The 22613-nt window shown below is 38.3% G+C and overlaps 1 protein-coding gene and 1 long non-coding RNA gene across 4 annotated transcripts in view; one reads left to right on the top strand and one right to left on the bottom strand.

The window, feature by feature from the left end:
* NCOA7 (nuclear receptor coactivator 7) overlaps positions 1-22613 on the top strand; it is an 83509-nt gene that overhangs the window by 9484 nt on the left and 51412 nt on the right. For 2 of the 3 annotated variants that reach the window (XM_025169481.2, XM_007432728.3), the window contains 2 exons: positions 10882-11008; positions 14373-14617. In XM_025169481.2, the coding sequence (XP_025025249.1) occupies positions 10959-11008; positions 14373-14617 (295 nt within the window). In that variant the 5' untranslated portion in view covers positions 10882-10958. The remainder of the gene's footprint in view (positions 1-10881; positions 11009-14372; positions 14618-22613) is intronic. The other variant, XM_088140406.1, reaches the window with a different exon arrangement.
* Positions 1607-22613, bottom strand: part of LOC148217079 (uncharacterized) — a 73703-nt gene continuing 52696 nt past the window's right edge. The window contains exons 2-4 of the long non-coding RNA XR_015796072.1: positions 6195-6388; positions 5813-6046; positions 1607-4459 (exon numbers count right to left, since the gene is read on the bottom strand). This is a non-coding gene — a long non-coding RNA (uncharacterized LOC148217079). The remainder of the gene's footprint in view (positions 4460-5812; positions 6047-6194; positions 6389-22613) is intronic.

Here is a 22613-nt window from a genome sequence, read left to right on the forward strand (position 1 = left end):
TATTGAAGGTTTATATTGGGACATGTTAATGTTACATGGATTTTGCAGTGATGTGGCCTCAACACGGTTGTGCTCATCCAAGGTGGTCTTCCTTGGACTGTTGAGCCAATCCTCGTTGGACTCATCTGCAGTGCAGCTCACATTGTAAAACCTCTGTGGGGTGTGGGGATTCTTGCTCGTATCCATCTTGCTCTTGTTGCCCTGCTTTCTGTAGTAGATTTCACAGGCACTCGTTTCAGAAAACCTGATCTTAATCCGTCGAGTCAGTTTCACAATCCCAGTAAAAAACAAATCAGAACTACTGTCCCGTACCGTATTCTTGCCTCATCCCACCAGCCAACCTCTGGGGGTTAAGTGAGCCATTATTTCTGCCTTCCAGACACAGACACGTACAGGACCTACATTCATGCATCCTACATGCATCCTACAATCATGGGTTGAGCACCTGTTCACAAAGCTGTGGTGACATGCCATCACCACAGCTTTCATTTGGAATTTGTATGCAGCCAGATTGAAGTCTTGACAGCCTGGCAGCTTTCCTTTCATTCCAACTGCTCAGAGTTTTCTTCTCTTTTTTAAAATAGCCTGATAAAAGCGCATAGCATATTCAGAAAATGGATTATGTTTGTGCAGCTATCTACTTTTCACCTTTTCTGTGCAGATGGAGGCAAGGAGATTTTTCTTCTGAAGCTGCTGTAGTTTAGCAAGTTGGAGTGCTGATTTTTGCACTTCTGTTGGTCATCTGGAAGGAGCACTGATTGCCTTCTTAGGTCAACAGAAGTGAAAACAATCACACAGCTGATTTCAAGACTCTTTGAAGGAATTGGATCAGTGGAAACAATGCCATCTGGAAGTGCTGTTACACAAAAAATGTTTTGAGAAATAGATTCTGAGTTCTGCTTTCTATTCATTGGGTTACCAATGCAGATTAGCTGACAAAGATAACTTTTTACTTACAAAAATAATCATTGGCTGCTTTCTGGCCCTGAAATAACAATACAATAATATCCATTTAAAATACAACAAGCAGGATGAAAAGAATAAGATAAAGCATTAAAGCAGCAAGGACAAACAAGCTAAAAGCTTGTTGAAGTAAAAAAAAAAACAATCTGAAGAGAATGCCTAAAATTTAAGGATGGAATCTGTTAAATGTACTTAGGAAGGAATTTCTAGAAATTAGTGATCATGCTTGCTGCTAATCCTGTGTTCTGCTATCTCTACTTGCCTTGAATGGAGTGGAGGGATCATGCACCATTCAAGGGCTTCCTAAATAGTAGTGCTCCAAATTACAAGTGCAGTTTGAACAAACTGTAGTAATTGAATCAACATGGCCTACATTTTGCACCACCTGACTTTTTTTCCACTCTTTTCAAAAGCAGTGTCCAGTATTACAGTGACCAGTTTTCAGTATATGTGTCAGTGGCTGGATCTGCTTTATCCAGGAAAAGTACAGGTGCAGCAGCTGAATGGAAAGAGAACCGTCTGGTGGATTTATTTATTTTCTACAGGTTTTGTTGCCTTCCTTAATTCAGAGACTCTGGGTAGCATATGTCATTATTAAAACATTAAGAACCTCCTCCCAAAATACACAGGTTGAAAGCCCAGTGGAAAGAAGAGGAATAAGATTATATTTATTGATAAGGCAGAAGAATGTCAAACTCAAATCATAATGTCACATCAAAAAGAATAAAACACAATAGATACAATTATTTCACCACATTAAAATATGTTTAAATAAGTTCATCACCTCTGCAAGCAACCCAGTCTGTTCTAAAAATTATTTCTCATTTGAGCAGCCTTAACTATAAACTTGGCATTGCTACTAACTACATCTATAATCTAAAGTTAGGGTCCCAGTGAACTGTTTTAAGTTGTAATGGATATAGATACCAGGCCCTTGCTGAGACATATAAATATATGTGCAATCACTTTTATAGCTGGTGTACCACATATGCACTTCCTTTCCCAACATGATATTTTCTAGAATTGCCTGTATTTTACTATGGAGTCCAGCAGTTTGAATCTTGCCCTGGAAAAGGCCATTCTTTGTCCCTGGTCATGCCAATAAGTATTTTTCTGTTTTAAATGACCTTTTGTTCTTGGCCAACCATTTTAGAGATTTAGCACTTATAAACAACTCTCTGTCAGTTTGAGCACTGACATCCAGGACTTGCAGCTTGAAGATTTACTTGGTTTGTTGTCCAACTGAAAATATATAAGAATGTGATAGACCATGTGGCACCATAGTTTATAAAAAAAATGGTTTACCCAAGTGGAGGTCAGAAACATGCCTAGCTGTTCTAGGCAGAATTGGGCTAATCTACAAGGATCCTCCCTCCCTTCCATTTATATTTATAGGGTCTTCCACCAATAATTAAAGGCTTTGAATAGATTGCATTGCTAATTCAGCTCTGACCACAGAGGCTGAAGTGTTCTTATCAGTTCCCAAGATAGGTCTTAAGAAGCAGCTCTTGTTTTTGTATGAGTAGGAAGGGTTTTAGTTGGCCCCACAGTTCTGCCCCATAGGTTAGTACAGTATGATTTTGGCCTTCTGTGCCTTTAGTACAGGAATCAGAATGCCAGGGTGTTTATAACTGAGCATTTTTAATAACATATTAGAGCTTGCTTTAGGCCTGGCTGCACATCTTTTGAAGTGGTCTACCCACAATCCTGTGTCGGTAAAAAAACCCCACACCTAAGTATGAAAAGGATTTAACTTGTTATGTAGGTTCAGATCCAGATGCCAATTATATTTCACATGTCTTGCCAAATACTACCACTTTGGCCTTACTAATTTTCAACAAATTCAAAACACAATAGGTAGATAGTTTTCAGAGAAGACTTCTCAGGCCAAGTTGAGAATATGTTGTCAGAACAATGTCATCAGTGCATTAAAAAAATTAACAGTATTGTTAGAAATCTTAGGCATATATGAATCAGGGGAAAAAGAATCCTGGCATGTCATTGACATAGAGATTGAAGAGCATTAGTGCCAAGATGCACCCTTGTATTACAGCTTTGTAGGTGAATATGTTCTGGGTTAGGGCACCATCAGTCTTTGAACACACTTTCAGGTAGGTGTTTGTATAAAGGGCCTTAACCAGATATAGGAGTCTAGACTTCATGTTTAGCCTGGCCAGTTTCTTCTAGAGAATCATTTATTGAATCAAATGCTACACTGAAATCAGTGAAGGATGCAAAGAGTTGTTTGCCTTCAGATTCATACCTGGGTATAAGATGATGCAGTCTGAAACAATTATCTGTAGTCAGACATTCAGGTCTGACTCAGCTTGTTCTCACACTAATAGCTTCTTCTCAGTGAACCAACTCTCTCTCTTGTTTGGGAGATTTTTGGTATACATCTTGGCCACTAAGTCAATGCAACTTATGGGCTTATAGTTTTGAGGGTCCTCCTTGTTGCCTTTTTTATGTATTTGCATTATGATGGAGAGTTTCCTTCCTGCTGGAATGTGACCAGCATTGTTCCTATATAAGAACAGCCCTGCCTGCAAGGGTCCCACCAAGTCCCTAAAGAGTTCTGCTGGGAGAAGATCTTCCCTAGATGCCTAGTTCAGTTTCAGAGTCTGGATGATAGTTTAATTTCCACCGCAGAAACTGGTGGCAAGCAAGGGAGATCATCAAAAGTATAGATGTCAGTGGTCTGTAGCATGGTGATCCCTGGTTAGGATTCAGTGGAATGAAGATGTTTTGACTAACTAGGGTTATATGATGATAACTGATGTGATTTTGCATCCAATAGATCAAGGTTACCCTTTGGTGGTAATCTGGCAGGTACAGCATACCAGTGGGGGGTAAGTCTGAAACTTAGTGCGCAGAGCTGAAGCAGAAGGGAGGAGGATTGTCTGATCACTGCGTATGGCACCTTATTATTCCCTCCCTATGCCCCTTCTCTATCTTCTCCCCCTCCTCTTCACCCAGCAGGCTTTCTGGGAAATGAAAGATTGTTTTTACCAAATGTCTGAATTGATCATTTGCAGATGGCTTTTGAAATTTGGCTGAGAGCCACACGTGGCCACCCTTGGCAAAGCTGAAGGTACACTTCCCGATGTCACCCTGTCCCGGAGTAAATGGTTAAAGTTCAACATTACTAGTCATGCATTAGGCTTTGTTGTTCAACTATTTTTTGAATAGAGCCAGTGGGATTAGATTCCTGCAGTTCAAGCTGAATGTTGGCAACTGTTGCTTGATGCTTTTTTGTTATAGGCAGTTTTTAAAGTGCTTTCTACAGCTGCAAGTGAATCATGTAGCCAGGGTTGAATGCCAGTGTTCCTGGAGGCTGGAGTGCTGTTTAAATGCTGGTCGCAGTCCTGTTCTGCTGTTCTTCTTGGCTGTTTATTTCAGAAGTGTGCATGTTTTGAGTTATTTGGTTGTTAGAAGTTTGTTAAAATTCAGCATTAAGTTGCTATACATTTTGCTCTTCTCTCTCAAGCCAAACAGGCTGTAAAACACATCACAAAAATTGGTTTGTTAAACAAGCCGTAGTAATAGAGTTAAAACATGATGCTAAGCCATAACCTAAAGTATGGCTGAATTTGCATGTCATAATAAGCCCCAGGTTGGTTTACGTGAGATGGAAGGCCAAAAAAACTACTTAATGAATATATGCTGCATTTAATGACGAATCTTGGCTGCTTATTAAGGCTAAAAAACTGTATGTGATTGGTGATAAGATGCCTCAATGTGCTTATTAAATGGCCTTTTAGGCTTATTTTGTTATGATTTAAGAGTGCTATGAACTCAACTCGTGTAGTTTGTAAACCATGGTTTGTTTTGGGATTTTGTATGAACATAGCTAATTGTGATTTATTCAACAATGAATGGTTGAGCAATCTATGATTTACTATATCAGAAGAAACTAATCGCTGTTTCTTTCAGAATTGGAGCATTTTAATCATCCAGGATGTTTTTTTTTTTCTTAACGTTTAGCTTTTTCTTGGTAGATGGTCATATTTCCAGACAAAGTGCTGGCCTGCAACCAGCCAACTGTTTTCTTTTCTAAAAATGCTTCTTGGTCTACCTGGGATGAAGTGGTATTATTAGTAATGTAGATTAGTCTTGAAGCTGGTGCTTTGCTTTGTACCATGGTATTTTTTCATTTTTTTAATTAAAAGAATCATAAAAAAAAAAAATAGAATCAGATGGGATAAAGAACCTGTTGGGCACCAGGGGAGGTCTTTGCTGGTACTATAGTGCCCAAATTGGAGATCCAAGTTGTATGGGCATATAGAGCTAACAGTTGTCTATCTCCTAAAAACAGCAGGAAGGTGTGAAAAAAGGTTAATAATGGCCCAGCTAGACAATGATCTAAACCAGGGGTTTTCAAACTTTTTCAGGTTACAGAATCTGTTAAAAAAAATCCTGGAACCCTAATCAAGAGGCAAAGCTCTATTAACCAACAAGGTGGATGCTTGCTTTTCATGCCACATTCTACCTACTAACTACAAGTGATTGTTTCTGAAATGTTTTAAGCATTCATAACAAATAATTTTGCTCAGACTCCTTATGTGTGTACCAAGAGAGCTAAATAAAGCTCTTAATTTGGCAGTTGCTCCCTAGATAGGGATTTTGTAATGTAAACAGCTTATTGAATGCTTTAATTTTTTTAAAAAAGACATTTTGCTGTGACAGATAATTGGTATATATGAGTGTTTAGAAAATACAGCAATTACAGCCTTGGGGTATTTCAGTGCTCAAGGGAATAGGGATTGTGTAACAATACACAGTTAGGACATTTTAAACCAGCGTCATCTTGAAGATCTGTAATTGTTTAACTTGTGTGTCTGCTGTTCACCTTTTGTGAAGCCACTGATTGCAGCTTTAGATCTATAAAACACCCAAGGATATCTGTAATGCATCTGGAGGCAGGAGAAGATGAGCTGCACACTTATACCAGTATCAGGTTTGGAAAAGAAATAGCAATGGAGAGAGTAAAACAGCTTGCCACAATCTGACGTCTTCAAGTGCAATGGACTAAAACTCCTTTGCCAGCAGAGAGCAGAATTTCAGCCCCATTGGGCAGCAGAACCTATATTTGGTAGTGATAAGAGATATCTTTCTTACACACATGCACATCACACATATGTGTACACACCCACTCACCCTCCCAAACACAGAGAAAATAAAGAATAGTATAACAATGAGTTAGTTACTTTTGGCCTAAAAGCAGATGCTACCTTGATCATTGCACAACCTGATGTCCAATTGTCTTGCCTTTTTCTCCTTTGGTGTAATTGTTCTCCATACTACTGTATCTTCACTGGGAAAAGTGAAGATAGTTCTTGTTTCCCATGGCCTGAAATCTTGGAACGGTAAAAGCAAATGCAGCTTCCTCTCAGCAGATTGATTTTTAAATTTGGAAATATTTTTCCTGTTAAAAAGAAAAAGAAGGAAACCATACTGTGGATTATGCCTTCCTGCTTAGTTATTTTAATGAAATTGTTATGTCCCCTTTATGGCTGATTTAGAAAAATGTTAATTTGTTTCCATGTTATTTTTTGTGGTGATGCTCTGTAAATTTGAGTTAATGTTTGTGGGAAAAAGGCAGCATATTAGTTTTTGAAACTAAAAATAAAGAAGAAAAAATAAATAATAGAACATAAATCTGATTTGTGTACATATGTGAATTGTACACAGTTCATTGAATTAGGATTTACCCACCAAGACTTGCAAAAAAATGGTGGCAGGAAAACAGATTCCTGCTTTGTATATGGTAGTTTGATTTTGTAATTAAGATAATCAAGGATGCTCAAGGGAATTCTTTAATGGGGGGTGGGGGGATGCTCAGTCCAGTAATTTCTTTAGTGGCTCTGTCTGTCTTTGGAAGCTGTTTGTCTCCTTGAGTTTTTCTTATCTTCAAGACAAATTACCTTAATTGCAGCATTGAGATATAGCACCATTCTTGTCTTTTCTCAAAGTAGTTGTCTAACAAACTCTCTGTGAGGTGTCCAGGCTACTCTTATTCCTTGACTTCTCATTAGCCTAGCAGTTTTTCATGAGCACCTAGTCTTAATTAGGTGACTGAATTCTGCCTGAAGAAAGAAATCATTCAGCTGTGGCACACTCTGATTGTCGCTGGTAGCGGAGCATTTATCTGCTTCTTTCATTTGGAGACAACTGTTGTATTTTTCTTAAACTGCAGGCTAATAATAACATAGATTTGCTCACTTGAAACTGATGTCATGCCTTTGCTGATTGGATGCACCACAAGGGGCCATAAGAATTTATGCGGTTCATACAGTCAGCTACTGAATTTGTAGAAGTAGAATTGAAATGTTTGAGGATGCTAACAGAAGTATTTAACAGATACTGCAATGTATTTTCATACTGCTAGCAAGTGCCTGAGTGTCCCTCCTTGCGAGGTTAATGCTTATTCTTCAGCTATATGCATGGAATTTGGGGCAGAATCCAGCTGTACCCCAGTTTTCAGAATCTGAAATTCTATTTGAAAAAAAAAAAAGGCTGTTTTTCTATATTCCAGCTTTGGATATAACAATACTGAGATTAGTCTTCTATTTTCATTGTTTCTAACTGCTCTTTTGCCAGTCTTGCAGCTTCCAGACATCAAACCTTCAGACCTGTTTTCTGGGCTACCAGGAACCTGCTCTGGTTGTAGCCAAGGAAGTAAAGCCACAAATGTACCTGTGCTTTTTAATTTTTAAAAAAAATCTGAATATATACCCACATGTGTTAAACCCACATGCTTCCAGATGTATCTACCTTTGACTCCCATCCCAATGTGGGAGTTTTACAGTATTCAGACATCCCTGGAAATGCAGAAGTAAATCCATAATGAGGAAATCCTTCTGTTAAGCCAGCAGAGGGTTTATAAAGTAGTGTGTGAGTTTGCTGAGTTTCTAAGATTTTTCCATCAGGCAAGGTGGTTAAGTATACTTAAAATGCTTTACAGGTTGTCCTCACTTAACGACTACAATAGGGACCACAAATTTGTCACTAAGTGGGGCAGTTGTTAAACAAGGCATAACACGACTGCACCTGATTTTACAGCGGCTGTTAAGTGAATCATGTGATCATTGAGCAAATCATGTAGTTCCCTATTGATTTTGCTTGCTGGAAGCCAGCTGGGAAGGTTGCAAATGGCAATCACCGTGACCCCAGGATGCTGCAACTGTTGTAAGTGCAAGCTGGTTGCCTTAGTGCAAGGACTGCAATCACATGACTGGGGAGGAAATGCTGTGATGGTTGTAAGCGTGAGGACCAGTCATAAGTAGATTTTTAGTGCCATTGTAACTTTGAATGGTCGCTAAATGAATGGTTGTTAACCAAGGACTACCTGTACTATGTTTAAGCTATTTTGTAAAATAGCAGTTGGTCAAATGAAGATATTGCCTTAAAATAAATTTTGGATCCTTCCTTACTCCCCTTCCTTTCCTTCTGTTCAGGATAGCTGCTCTTGCTTTTTCAGATTGAGGGAGGCTGAAGTTGATATTCCTTGGCCACTCTTAGGTACATCCTGTTTTTTGTTTTTGTTCTTAATTTACAGTTGTGTGAAAAAGAAAGTACACCCTCTTTGAGTTCTATGGTTTTATGTATCAGGACATAATAAAAATCATCTGGTCCTTAGCAGTTCTCAAAAGTAGGTAAATACAACCTCAGATGAACAACAACACATGACATGTTACACCAAGCCATCATTTATTTTACAAAAAGAAAGCCAAAATGGAGAAGCCATGTGTGAAAAACTAAGTACACCCTTACTGCTTCCATAGGTGTGAAGAGGCTAAGTAGCAGCCAGGTGCTGCTAATCAAATACCCTTGATCAACTGATCTTCAGCAAGTGTGACTACCTCTATAAAAGCCAAAGTTTTAGGAGTTTGCTGGTCTTGAGCATTGAGGTATGTGTTAACACAATGTCAAAGAGTAAAGACATCAGCAATGATCTTAGAGAAGCAATTGTTGCTGCCTATCAATCTGGGAAGGGTTGTAAGGCCATTCCCAAACAATTAAGTCCCTCATTCTACAGTGAGGAAGATGATTCACAAGTGGAAAACATTCAAGACAGTTGCCAATCGTCCCAGGAGTGGGCATTCCAGCAAATTCACCCCACGGCCAGACCGTGCAATGCTCAAAGAAATTACAAAAAATCCAAGAATTACATCTCAGACTCTACAGGCCTCAGTTAGCATGTGAAATGTTAAAGTTCATGACAGTATGATTAGAAAAAGACTGAACAAGCATGGTTTGTTTGGAAGGGTTGCCAGGAGAAAGCCTCTTCTCTCTAAAAAGAACGTGGCAGCATGGCTGAGGTTTGCAAAGTTGCATCTGAACAAATCACAAGACTTCTGGAAGTCTTTGGACAGACGAGACCCGAGTGGAGATGTTTGGCCATAATGCACTGCGCCACGTTTGGTGAAAACCAAACACAGTATATCAGCACAAACCTCTCATACCAACCATCAAACACGGTGGTGGAGGGGTGATGATTTGGGCTTGTTTTGCAGCCACAGGACCTGGGCACCTTGCAGTCATTGAGTCGACCATGAACTCCTCTGTATATCAAAGTATTCTAGAGTCAAATGTGAGGCCATCTGTCTGACAGCTAAAGCTTGGCTGACATTGAGTCATGCAACAGAACAATGATCCCAAGCACACCAAATCTACAACAGAATGACTGAAAAAGAAAAGAATCCAGGTGTTGCAATGGTCCAGTCAGAGTCCAGACCTCAACCCGCTTGAACTCCTATGGTGGGAGCTCAAGATTGCTGTGCATAAACAAATGTCTGCAAATCTCAATGAACTGAAGCAATGTTGCAAAGAGTGGGCCAAAATTCCTCCACAATGATATGAGAGACTGATAAAGTCATACAGAAAATGATTACTTCAAGTTATTGCTGCTAAAGGTGGCTCTACAAGCTATTGAATCATAAGGTGTACTTAGTTTTTCACACATGGCTTCTCCATTTTGGCTTTCTTTTTGTAAAATAAATGATGACATGGCGTAATACGTTCATCATTTATATGTTGTTGTTCATCTGAGGTTGTATTTACCTACTTTTGAGAACTGCTAAGGACCAGATGATTTTTATTATGTCCTGATACGTAAAACTATAGAACTCAAAGAGGGTGTACTTTCTTTTTTACGCGGCTGTAGTATGATAATGACTGGAACTACAAAGGATCCAGCAGGCAGAGTAGACCCTTTCCATTATAATGTTTAATAGAAAAATTGTTTCTATCCCATGGAAAGAAGTATATTTGAATTCAGAAGCTTTGAATGCTTTGTGTGTGTGTTCATTTTTGGGGGCAAGTGTCAAAATACAACAGGCAAACCAAAACATCAAAATCCCACAGCTCTTTGGGAGCATTTGCTCTTTCCAGACTTTTTATCTTACACAAGTTGTCAGATTATACTGAATGAATTTAAGACTAAACTCCATTTAGTGTTGCTTACATCTTCCTGAGAATTATTAGCTGTAGAGTACCTAATAAATTGTCAAGATAAATAAGCTTAAAGAATAAGCATGCTGCGTATTCAGGTAATTGCAGTGGGGCTTGGATTGAATCCATTGTAAAGTAACTTTAGTTTATAAGCCTTTCATACATTTGATAGCAGATTTCATAGATGCCTTCATAAAACCAACTCCCATGTATCACTTGTGCTTATAAGGAACTGAGATTGAACATGTGTTTCCATACAACAAACTGAGCCCTGACAGCTGTTTTTCTTCTACTTCTTTCTTTTTTTGTTTTGGGTACAATAAGCTCTTTAACATGTGACTGGCTTTCCTGGGTTAAAATGTAATCGCTGTGAGACCGCATGCTGTAATTTTGCAAATAAAGTCAGGTGTTGCCAACAGGTTAGTTTATGGACTTTTCTTTCTTCTTCCCCTCCCTCAATTCTAGGCGCAGGGACTCTGTATGGAGATGAGGGACTAACTGGAATCCTTTGCCTCTTTGCCTCGCACTTTTTACTGGTTGCTATGGAGACCAAGGAAGAAAAAAAAGAACGAAAGCAAAGCTACTTTGCCCGGTAAGAACACAATATTATTTCAGTTGATTATAAGCACAAATGTGCATTTTTTCCCCCTTCTGCTGTGCTTGTCATGACGTTTTAACTTGGGTTGTTGGAGAAAGTCTCGTGGTAGGTTCAGTCTCTGATTCCTTATGTCTCTACAGTATAAAGCATGTTGACATTTCTTGCCTTCAACATATACGGCTTATAGGGGTCTCCCATTGAACGTAGATTCAGGTTGCTCTGAATTTATTTTTTTTTAATAGCAGCATGATGCATCTGCTAATAGGCCCAGTGGATTCAAAACTGCATTCATAATACATTCTATCGCTTCTCTGAAGTAACGTCCATGAGGTTTACCGAGGTTTACTCTCAGGTAAGTGGGCATGTAATTGCAGCCTAGTAATACAAAGCACAGATCATCTGTACAATTTTTTTTAAAATTGTGCAACATACAAGGCAAATTATTGTTTAATTCCAAAAGCCCATATTAGTGACTAACATGATTTTGAAAGAGCTATCTGTTTTATAAACAGAAGTGGTCATGCTTGAAGTCAAATATTTTAATCATATAAATTCTATTTTAGAATTAATAACTCAGATACTACATTAGTATAATTGCTATTATTATTGTTGTTATTATTTTTCCATATAAAACATTCAGAAACGAAAATAACTATCTTTGTGGATAATATTTTCACAAGATTTAGAATATTCATAGCATATTAATTTGCATCATTAGAGATGCAAAATTAGCTGAGTAAGAAAAGCCTCTATTATTCGTATCAGTGGGTGAAATATTTTATTAAAACATTGCTCTCCATGCTTATCATTGTGATTTGGCTAAATATGCTTAGAACTGCACTGCTGTGTACATAGTAAACACCCAATACCAAACTCCATTTGGAAGAAATACAAATGCTAGAATTTTCATTGGTTTTAGCCTACTTTTGTAATTCATGAACAATGAATTCCAATGTTAATTTTTTCTCCAGAAATGCCAAAGTTATATTCAGCAATTTGGTACATTAAACTATATTTATGTTTAGATACAATTAGTAAGCAAAATTGTATTGGTTGAAGAATATCCTTCACAGATAGCTTTGACAACTGTGGTTCATTCTTTCTCAGTGGCCATGTTGTAGAATAAATTGGCATTGGGGTTAAGGAATTTCCCTTTTTACTACAGTCTAGGAAACAAACATCCCTGTTCAAAAGGCCTTTTAATTGGTTCAGTTGTTTTACCTGTTTTATCTGTTTTGGGATTTTAATTGTTCTAAAACGTATTAGCTTGTTGTTTTAATTATTGTTTTAATTGTATTTTTGCTGTTTTATTAGATCTCTGTAGGCTGTCCAAAGGTGTTAAAGGAATGGGTGCCATACAATCACCCTATGTAAATAATAAAGATCAGTTTTTCCCTTTAAACAGATTGTTTTCTTTTCAATTGCTTTAGCATCAATAGGGAAGATATGCAATGGAGATCTGCACCATCTTCAGGTTATACCACATATTTTTACAAGCTATTTAATTGTGGAATATTGATAGAAACAGAAGGGAAATCTATGATTAGCCTTGCTGAAAGAAAATAATGGCACTGCATGTAAAAAAAAACATGCATTGAAAGGGGACAATAGTGATGAACATTTAAAAAAAAATCTTATCCTAGAAAAATTTAAAATACAAAATACCCATAGATGTGGCAGGAGTTGTAGACATTATACTGGGTGGTAAATAATGGAGCCCATCCTCCTCCTCCTATCCCTCTTCCCCCATGCAGACTGCAAATATGCTCTGAGGATTAGGAAGATCCTTTGGAACGCCTGGTCGAATGCAGGAAGATGAAAGTGAGAGGTGGTCACACAGCATGAAATCCCCTGGAATAACACTAAATGTAGCCCATTGCAAATTAGGAAATTCTTTTCATGTAACTATATCAGTTAGTTTGAACAGTAGTCTTATGGAGACTTATTTGGTAGGTTGCTGATTTTCCACAATTAGTCAGGTTTTACTAAGACATCAGGATCTACCTCTGTATTAAGCTGCTGTTCTTGTGATATTCCAGAATTAAGTCTGATATACAACCTTTTAAATGCTAATTCATAAGTGCATGTTAATCTTCATTATGAATGGAAGCATATATAAATAAACAATTAAGGACTGGGGAAACTTTGATTTGAAACTACATTTATTTCTTTGAATGCATTTGTTCTGGAGGCCAGATTTCACTTTACCTCCACAGTAGGGAGTTCCTACTGATTTTATCTGTCATCCAGTACTCTGTCACCAGATGGGCCATATTCAGAATGCCCTTACATAAATCTGTATTTGTATTTTGCTTTATTGCATGAGATTAATTTCGGTCGTGCCACAAGTTAAAGACTTTTGATGGCATATAACAACAATGCAAAAAACATTTGTGGTATATGGATAAAAACATCCATGATGTTGATGATCATAATAATATAATTCAGAATAAAATCAAGCCTAAAAACAATCAGAGCTAACATACAATCCATCATTGTGATAGTGCCCACTCATCAAACTAAAAAGACTGTCTGGAAGATCTATCTTCAACATCTTCCAGAAGAGATTTATCAGTAGAGGAGAATCAATAGAAAAGAAGATCTTTTATGTTAAGACAAGTCTAATCTCTAAGGGAAGGCTGTTCCATAGCATAGAGGTACTGCTGGAAGACTCTACCTCAGCCCCCTTACTTTGTGCAAGTAGGGAATCAACTATTTATAAGTGACTTTATACTTTGAATACTGTGTGCACTTCTGATGATTGTCCTTAAAACAAACAAAAATACTGTAGAGCTGAAGCGATGCGGTGCTTCAGAAAAGGTGTTTTGGAACATGTAGGAGCACAAGGGCATTCTTGCTGAAAGTTAATGAAAATAGATACCTCATTTTTTTCCAGATTTATGTAAGTTGCTTTGGGGAGGTTCCTGCTACAGCAGTCATGGAAATAGATATGGCTGCTTTAATGAGTCACAGACAAGCATCCCCATCCATTCTGAAATACCTCTTCCAATGTGAATTCAATCCATTACACAGCTGCAATAAAATAATACCAGGGATAGAATACTAATTATCCTTGCTGTTTCACAGTTTCTGGAATGAGGGTTGCTGGCATGAGAACCACGTGGTAGGCCCTCAAATGTGAACTAGCTTTTTGATATTATCAAATATAAGGAAGAAGAATATACAGCAGTACAATCAGAAGATTGTAGGTATGGAATTGCATCAGCAAGAGCTATGTTTACCAAATAGCGGATAATCTACCAGAATTAAGTTGCAATTATTATGTAATTATGTTACTTTTATCCCACTGTTCTTTTCTGTATACTAACTGTCTGTATTTCTTCCTTTTTTCCTCTAGTTTGAAAAAGAAGAAGCTTGCTAAACAAAATGCAGATATGCCGCCTCCAAACACCTGTGGAACTCAAACATGTAAAACTCAGACTGGGAAAGGTGATGGGAGCAAAATCATTTTAGAACAAACAAACAGTTCTCAAGAAAACGACAAGCATTCTGCAGAAAAGGAGGATCATGAGAAAAAAAAGAAAAAGAGCAGTCAACCAAAGGATATTAGGCGCACTGATCTTAAACGATACTACAGCATTGGTGAGTTTAATGGGAGGACTGTGGGCTCATCCGCACTGCTGTTCTGCCATGATTTCCTCCTGTCTCAGAGCTGGAAGGAAATTGTCTTGGCATTAATGGAGCTGGCCCTCAGCATGACTTTAATGCATCTCCAGAACAGGGCTATGCAACTCTTTTCCTCCTTTGTTATTGTTTGAAAGGGTAATGATTGGCACTTTTACTGGCTGAAATTCAAATGTCACCAACTGTGGAAAAAGCCACCCCAGTTCGTAAGGTCCAAACATTTTCTATTTTTTTCTCCAGCAGGCAGTCTACCTAATGGCCATTAGGTGGCAGCAAAGAGTCTCTCTCTCTCTCTCTCTCTCTTTCCCTCCCTCCCTCCCTCCCCCCCCCCCATTACGGTCACCTGGTTTTGTGCATCCCAGATGCAACTGTCTCGTAAATGTTCTTGAAGCCAGACTTGGAAAAAAAGGGAGTCTTGAAATCTGTGAGAGACATGTTCAGCTCTGGGGTGCTCTTTGGTAGATCCACATATAGACCAGTCAGCCTACCAACATATTAACCACTGTGTGGCAGCAGTGAGTACTAGTTTTGTCCCTCTTGATTGCCATCTAGTGGCCATCTGGATTTGTGTGGCCAAGGTGCAGCCTTGGAGCTGGAATCTGAAAAATAATTCTACTGATTCTTATGTTCAAAAGGGTAGAAGAGAAAAAAAACATAGTAAAGGTTGAAGCCATAGCTGTACCATAGAATGGAGCCATAGGTTGCGTTCGATGAGGGAGGGAACTTTTTAAAAGAACCTTCCTTGAGAAGGGGAACTGAGGAGTCAAGGCTTCTCCAGGATCAGGGGCTGCTGAGAAACAAGTTTCCTGCTGCAATGCGACAGCTGAATCCCTTCAGTTACATGCATTAAACTAAAGACAATTTCAGGGTGGCTAGGGGAAACCAGGGTTCCAGTCTCCTTCAGAGTCGGAACAGCAAAACTGTGGAGCAGACACCAAGGGCGGTGTCAGACCCAGCCCAAGAACGACAGAGAAACTGTCCAGCCAAGTTCAGTTCTTTTATTGCCTACACCATATAGACGGGCTAAATTGTGGGACTAAATCTGTATTACCCTAACTTAGTGGATATACCCTGGGAGATTCTAGGGAGTGGCTGTCCTAAATCTCTTCCTCTTCCCACAATCCAGCTCTGGACTGTGTTGTCTCTTGTCTTGTCCCCCTTCCTGGAATGTGCTCCCTCCTTCCTGAGAACCTGCTGTGTTACTGTAGTCCATCACATCACCTCCCCCTTTGTAGACACATTCCATCACAGCCAGGGACTCAACCGAAGGGCTGGTCCCACAGCAGACCTGCCAGGCCAATTGTAGACAAGCTGAGCACCACCCTTGACTATGTCACTTCAGGCTGCCTCCTCCATGTGCCATGGATTGTTTGTTTTTTAAAATAACTTTATTAAGAATTATAAATGAAAAGATTAAAAGCCAATACAATCCAAAAAACCCCAACAGAAAAAAAATACAAAAGAAAAAGAAGGGGGGAGTGAGGATCAGAAAAAAGAAAAGAAAAGAAAAAAAGGAGAAAAAGAAAAAAAAGAAAGAAGTAACTTCCCCTTTCATCCCAGCAAGTAGAAACAATTTTAATAGCTTATCACCATCTCTAAATACAACATAATCTCTCTTCTCCCCATAGCTCATCTCTTAGGTTAAAAAAAACAAACAAAATCAAATACTTCGTCAGTCATTCATTGTCAGCAAAAGTCCAGTATGGGCAACCAGATATAACTATTTTCCTCTTTTAGCCCTGATCAAAGAAGCCCCCCTTGTATTCCTTCCCTGAGTTTTTAAAAATATTCTTTAATAGCCCCTTCAAAAAGAGTCCCATAGGTAATTTGCTGATCATGTGCGTTTCAAGGCAAAAATCTTTCTGAACCTGAACGAATTTCGTTTGTATATCCAATAAGTAGAGTTTATCTTTTCGTTTGTCGCTTCTAATAAAGTCCTTCAAAACCTTAATAGATCTGTTTTGAATATCCAGTAAAAAAAATACCCAAATCCATTTCCTGGTTTAGTATCTGTACGTCTTTAGGGAATTGATCATCCACCAGATCCATTTGTGATACATTTAAGTACCTCTTGAAGTCAATTTCACAAACATCCATTGCAATTTGTTCTTGTTTTATATCTTCATTACAACACGCTCTATCCAACCTGTCAATCAATTGATCCATTCTAAGAAGTTTAGTAGAAAAGTATTCAAAAAGATGCAGTATAGATTTCTGCTTCAATTTCTTTATCTGTTCCATATTCTTTATTCTCTAGCTCCCTCTAGTGTCCAGCCTTCAAGGTCTCCTTATCTTAAAGAGCCAAAGCAATCACCATTTTCCTGTAAGAAATTATCTTCTAATTAATTCAAAGCTGTAATTCCAAATCCCTCTGGCCTCTTTATCCATTGTTAACTTTCCAAAATCCATATACTAAGCACCCTTTCTCTGCATAGTCCAAAAAAACATATATTTTCAAAGCTTTTAAAATCACATTTACACCATCATTCTCTGAGGAGGAGGAGACTCATCCGATGAATACAATAATACCTTACCCATCCGAAGAGTTTTAATCTCTCCAGGAAACAACCAAAAAAGTGATTAAGAAATGAAGCTTGGTTGAGCTTAATGTCCATAAAGGCTACTTTGCGAGTGTGAGCTTGATGAAATCCCAACTTGCAGTTGCTCCACTCATAAGCCAACCGTTAAAACAGCAGTTTCCACTATCTACTCACGAGTAGCGGCTGTAAGGAGTCACATGGATAATCTCAACAATCTCTCCTTCTCCAGAGAGATTTTGCTGGTCTGGATCCAGCATCCAGCCTTGACTATGCTTGCAAACACTGTCCTGCCAGAGACAGGATGTCAGCTCTCCATGGCTCCCCCAGGAAGTCCATGCACCATGGATAGTTTGGATGGGAGGTGCCATTACTTTCTTGCCAGAACATCTTGGAAGGTTGCCTGTAAGAAGGAGACTTGGATCTGAGGATGCGTCCTCAACAAATGGAAGGGGAGGTATCTTTGTGCCAAGTAAGCAGGGTGTGTGTAGATGAGCCCTACGTTCCTCTATTAAATACCTTTTGATTGTTGTGACCTGAACTTTGTGGTTATTTTATTGCTTTCATTAATATTCCTTCCATGAGTCGTGGTGGAACATTTAAAGATCATCTAGATTTATAAGTTGCTCTTTATGTTTCAGTAATGTTAGAAAAGGTTTATTACTATATTGATCTTGTCAAGGACTGTTTGAGGATGTGTACTCTTAATCTGTGGGTGTATGTTTGTTTTAAAGTATTGGATATGTTTACACACATAGATTCATACACATGTATTTGTGTAGCATTAACAAATTACCCTGATTTTATAATAGATATTACATTCCTTTTATGGATATAATAGCAGTTCAGAAAGCTCTAAGCTGGATCAGAGTGAAAACCTGTTTTGTCTAATGGTCCCTTCTTAGAGTGCCGTCTAAATGCCTAGAAGAAACCCACATGTATATAATAGCATTTTTCCTGATTGTATTCTTCTGCAGCTGGTTTTCAGAGGCACAGTGCTTTCAGTCCTACAGCAAATATCTTGCCCTCATGACTAATAATCAGTTAGCCCTCTGTGAATTTATCTAATGCCCTTTTAAAACCATCCAAGCTAAATTTTGTGATAGCCTTTCAATAACTTGTAGAATTCACTATGTGAAAAAAAAAATGATTCCCTTTTGTCTATCCTGAATCGGTTATCATTCAATTTCATTGGGTGACTGTGAACTCTACTATTATATAAGAAGGAGGATGACCCCTCCCTTTCTAATATTTTGGTTTGTTCTCTATTTAAGACCTTCTTGTGTTCTTGATCGATTTGACAGCTCTGCGTTTTACATGATTACCATTATGGTTTGTGAATAATACATAGACCACATGAATAAAATCAGTTTCTGAGAGTAGCACTTGGGAATTTTGATACAGTAAATCATAAGAGGAAACATATATTATTGTTTTTGAGAATATTCTGTTATTCATATAAAGGTTTTATATAAGAATATGCACTATAAGAGATCCAGAGCTAGTAAATAGATGTTTTTGAACATGGGCCTAAATACATGAATGTTAAGACCTTAAGAAGACCCTGCTAGGCTAACTAGGTGCTACAGCAAGCCTACCAAACAGACCTGAGGACGTAGGCTTTTTCTCCTTTTGTATACCAGCAGACGCTAGTCCATGGTTGAGGGTAGACTTCAACCTGGATCTCTCCAGTCCTAACCCAGAATGTTAACCATTACACAAAAGTGGCTCTACTCATATATCTTGGTCTGTCTTCATATCTGACATGCCATTCATTACCCTAGCCCAGCCTAGCTAAAAAGCCACACTTTCCCTTTTTTTGCAGAATGTAGTCATTTTAATGATGTCCTGAGCTTAGCTAAGTGATAGCATGTAGCTGACCTTGGCTAGTCTCGAAGAGCTAAGCAGGATCAGCCTTGGTTATTAGTTGTCTGAAAAACCACTAGGAAATCCTGGTTAGATTATGAAGTCAAATCCATCCATTCATCCCAAAATAACAGAATAGCATTTTGTTGCCAAGAAAATGGCACCAGGAGTAGAAAAATGTTACTTAACTTCTGAAAGGCAAATAATCTTTGTAAGGATTCTTTTTTCTTTTTCTTTTTGTAGAGAGAGTGATGCTTTCAGACCATGGTTTCACCAATAATTATCTGGCCTTATTCACATAATTTGCTGAGGGAACTACAAGTCATCACCCTTACTTTTATCTTTTCCCACCACCTCACATTTTAATGTTGGTTGTTAATGTTGAAATGCACTCGCAACCACCCTCACATTTTACATATCCCACTGGACAGCATCTTCTCCAAGATGTTTTTAGTACAAACTCTGTCCGAGTGAAGTGGGTCAGGAGAGGGGTTGTACCAATGGTGTGCATATTAGAACCATTTTAGAGGGAAGCTGTACTTGAATATTGTCGTAAAGGTAGCAGTGAATTCTGCAACTCCTAAAGCTATCAGAGTTACATTGGTGTAACACTTTCACGGAGGTAGGCTTAGTTTGGAATGGATATGCTGTATTGCTATTGTGGCATATGCAACCACGGATTGGAATCCACTTCGTCAAACTCATGCAGTATTATCCTCAATTGTTAGGAGCATTGATTTTGTGAATTTGTATATGGATATGCACCAAAATATGTAGAAACAAAAAGGAGATGTACTGTGATATTGAATGCAAAGCTCAAATCTATACACGATAACTCACAATAGCAGGAATTAGTGATTCTATAATTTTCCAAGGTGGTTGTGCTACCTTAACAATGGCTGCAGAGCAGGTTTCTGCTGAGTCCTGTTAGATTTTGCACTAATTTAGTACTGGGAAATCTAGAATTAAGAGTAGGATTGGTTGCATTCATTCTCAAAAGATACCAAAAGCTTGGAACAGCAGGTGGAGAATAAATAGCTGTGCCACCATCTGATCTTGCTGAAAGAGCTGATTGTGATCTGTTCCAGCTTGCAAACTGTTAGAATGCAATCAATCCTAAGATAAACAAACATGCAGCATAAGTGAAATTCAGCTTTTACAGATTACTTTTGGTGCTGCTTGTTGTAGAGCATGGCATTATTTGGGCACACAGGTCTTTCCAATAATGGGCAAAGAGAGGATCTTGTAAAGCATAACCAGATGTCTCCTATTGTTTCTGTGACATGCAAAATAATAATATATGGATAATACAGTATGTAGATAATGTAGATAATATAGAGATAAATTTGTGTTTTGTTCTCCTCTGGACTCTAAAATATTGAAGTGATTAGTGCTGCTTTTGTGGTTGGAAGAGGATCCACATTTTCAACTCCTTTTAGCTTACAAAACTATATGCTCAATATACCAGACCTAACTTCAGAGTTCTATATTTACTGAGAAAGTTGTTTGATTGTCAAGCTGATAACTGAACAGCAAAATATCTTAGTTTGTTCTGATGCTGTTATTCTTGTTTCCTGATTGAGACCAAATAGGAAACCTTAATTAATTGAAGACTTCCTGTCTTTGCCAGGAAGGGAGGAGCCAGAGATGGGCAAAAGGGTCTTTCATATCTCTTTTTAAGCTGAGATATGCTTATCCAGACTTCCCTAATACGTGTTCTGATTGCCCCTCATCCAGGTTTTTTGTGTGCCTGCTTTGATGTGTGTTGAAAGCAGAAGAGAACTATTTTAATACTATACATTATGGACATAGATAATATGAGAACCACTTATTAATCATTTGCAGGTCTTTATATTTTATTATTATTATTGTTGGTCACACAGTCAGCCAGATGTTTAGACTGGATTTGGCATTTTTATCCACCTGTCGAGTCCTTCCCAAGGACTGGGATAGGCAGTTGTTGTTGTTGTTGTTGTTGTTGTTGTTATTATTATTATTATTTACCTGTAGTCTGCTGGCATTCCTCTGCCTACAAATCTTGTTTTCTTTCTTTTTTTTCCCCCAAAGATTTGACAATATTTTCTGTGGAATGCAAGAATTCTACAAGAGCTGACTGTATCCACTGACATAAATCTGTGAAATAGGAGGAAGCATTGTTGTCTTAAGCTTCAGCTCTCACTGTGACTCTCTGCCAGAAGTAGTAGCTAGTGATTGCAGCAGCATTATGATGGCAAAGAAGCTACTCAAGGTTATGCACAACTTTTCAGCTGTGTAACATTTCTCCTGGTCATTGGATTACAGGGAGCCTTACCAGTTGTTAGTGTGCAACAACCACCAAAATTCCTGTCTTCTGTATATCGCACAGGGCAAATACAGTGCAACACTGAGAGAATAGATTGGAAAACTTGCAGACTAGACAGAGTAAAGGGGATTTGGAAATCTTCTGATGATTTAGTGAAAGATTTCTCTTTATAACATTTTGAACAGAAAAACAACTCTTGCGTATATTAATACAATACCATTTAATATAAATACCCTCTGCTGATTTTGAAGTGTATGTTTCAAATGGGAAGGGCCATTATTGGAAAGTTAACTTAAGTACTAACTTTGGAATTGGGTTGCTTAATAAAAGACAAGGCTTTTATCATATAGTCATTCTGCTTGATGGAGTTTTTCAATCTATTTGTCTTCCATTTATAATTCTCCCCTGGTTTACCATCTCTTCTTTCATCTTTTCTTATCACAGAAAGTTTGTTAAAGGGGGAAAAGGCAGAATAGGCAGTATATTTTGGTTGGTGGTATTAGAAACCTTCCATTTGGATAGAAATTCAGAATCAATGCTCTGTTGTTCAGTATATAGTAATACACTGAGGGGCCTGTTGGGGGCCATGCTTCAAAAAGTATGTGGGGCCAGGACAAAAAGCTTGATTTCATTCCATTCCATTTCAGTTTAATTGAATTAAAATGAATGTATATTTCTTCTTTCTGTCCCTTTAAAAATTAGAATTTAGCAGCAATTTTGGGCCACACCCAAGACTTCTAGGGGCCTTAGATGAGAGATGATGGGAAGATGGGAAGGAATCCTACCTGAAACTCCAGAGATACTGCCAGTGAAGGCCAATAATACTGAGCAAGATAAATCAAGAAGTCTGAGCTCCTTTCCTATGGACATAACTGTCTTATGTTTTTCTTTCTCTCCTCTCACCCCTTCCCCCAATCCTTCTCATATTCTTCTTTGCATGGAATAAATGTTGCATCCCATCCTTTATCCCATTGCCTTTACTGTACCTCAGTGCAGTTTATGATACATAGAGAAGATAGACTGTGATATGTCCTTTGGTCTTGATTTTGTGGTAGAAATAGCTGGGTAAAGATCACATGGAACCTGCCTAAAATATTCAAAGGAAGAAGCTTTGCTACACAGGATATGCTTTGTGTGTATAAATTTAGAATAGGGGTGGGTCTATGGGTCACACAGGCAGCATGAGTTCCACCCAACCCATTTTTGTGATTGGTAGGTTGCTGTAACTTCAGCAATACTTTTTACTCCC

This window comes from Python bivittatus, unplaced genomic scaffold (genome assembly GCF_059951505.1).
Source record: "Python bivittatus isolate LINGU-HERP-01145 unplaced genomic scaffold, Pbiv_v1 ctg000020_np1212, whole genome shotgun sequence".
Lineage (NCBI taxonomy): Eukaryota > Metazoa > Chordata > Lepidosauria > Squamata > Pythonidae > Python > Python bivittatus.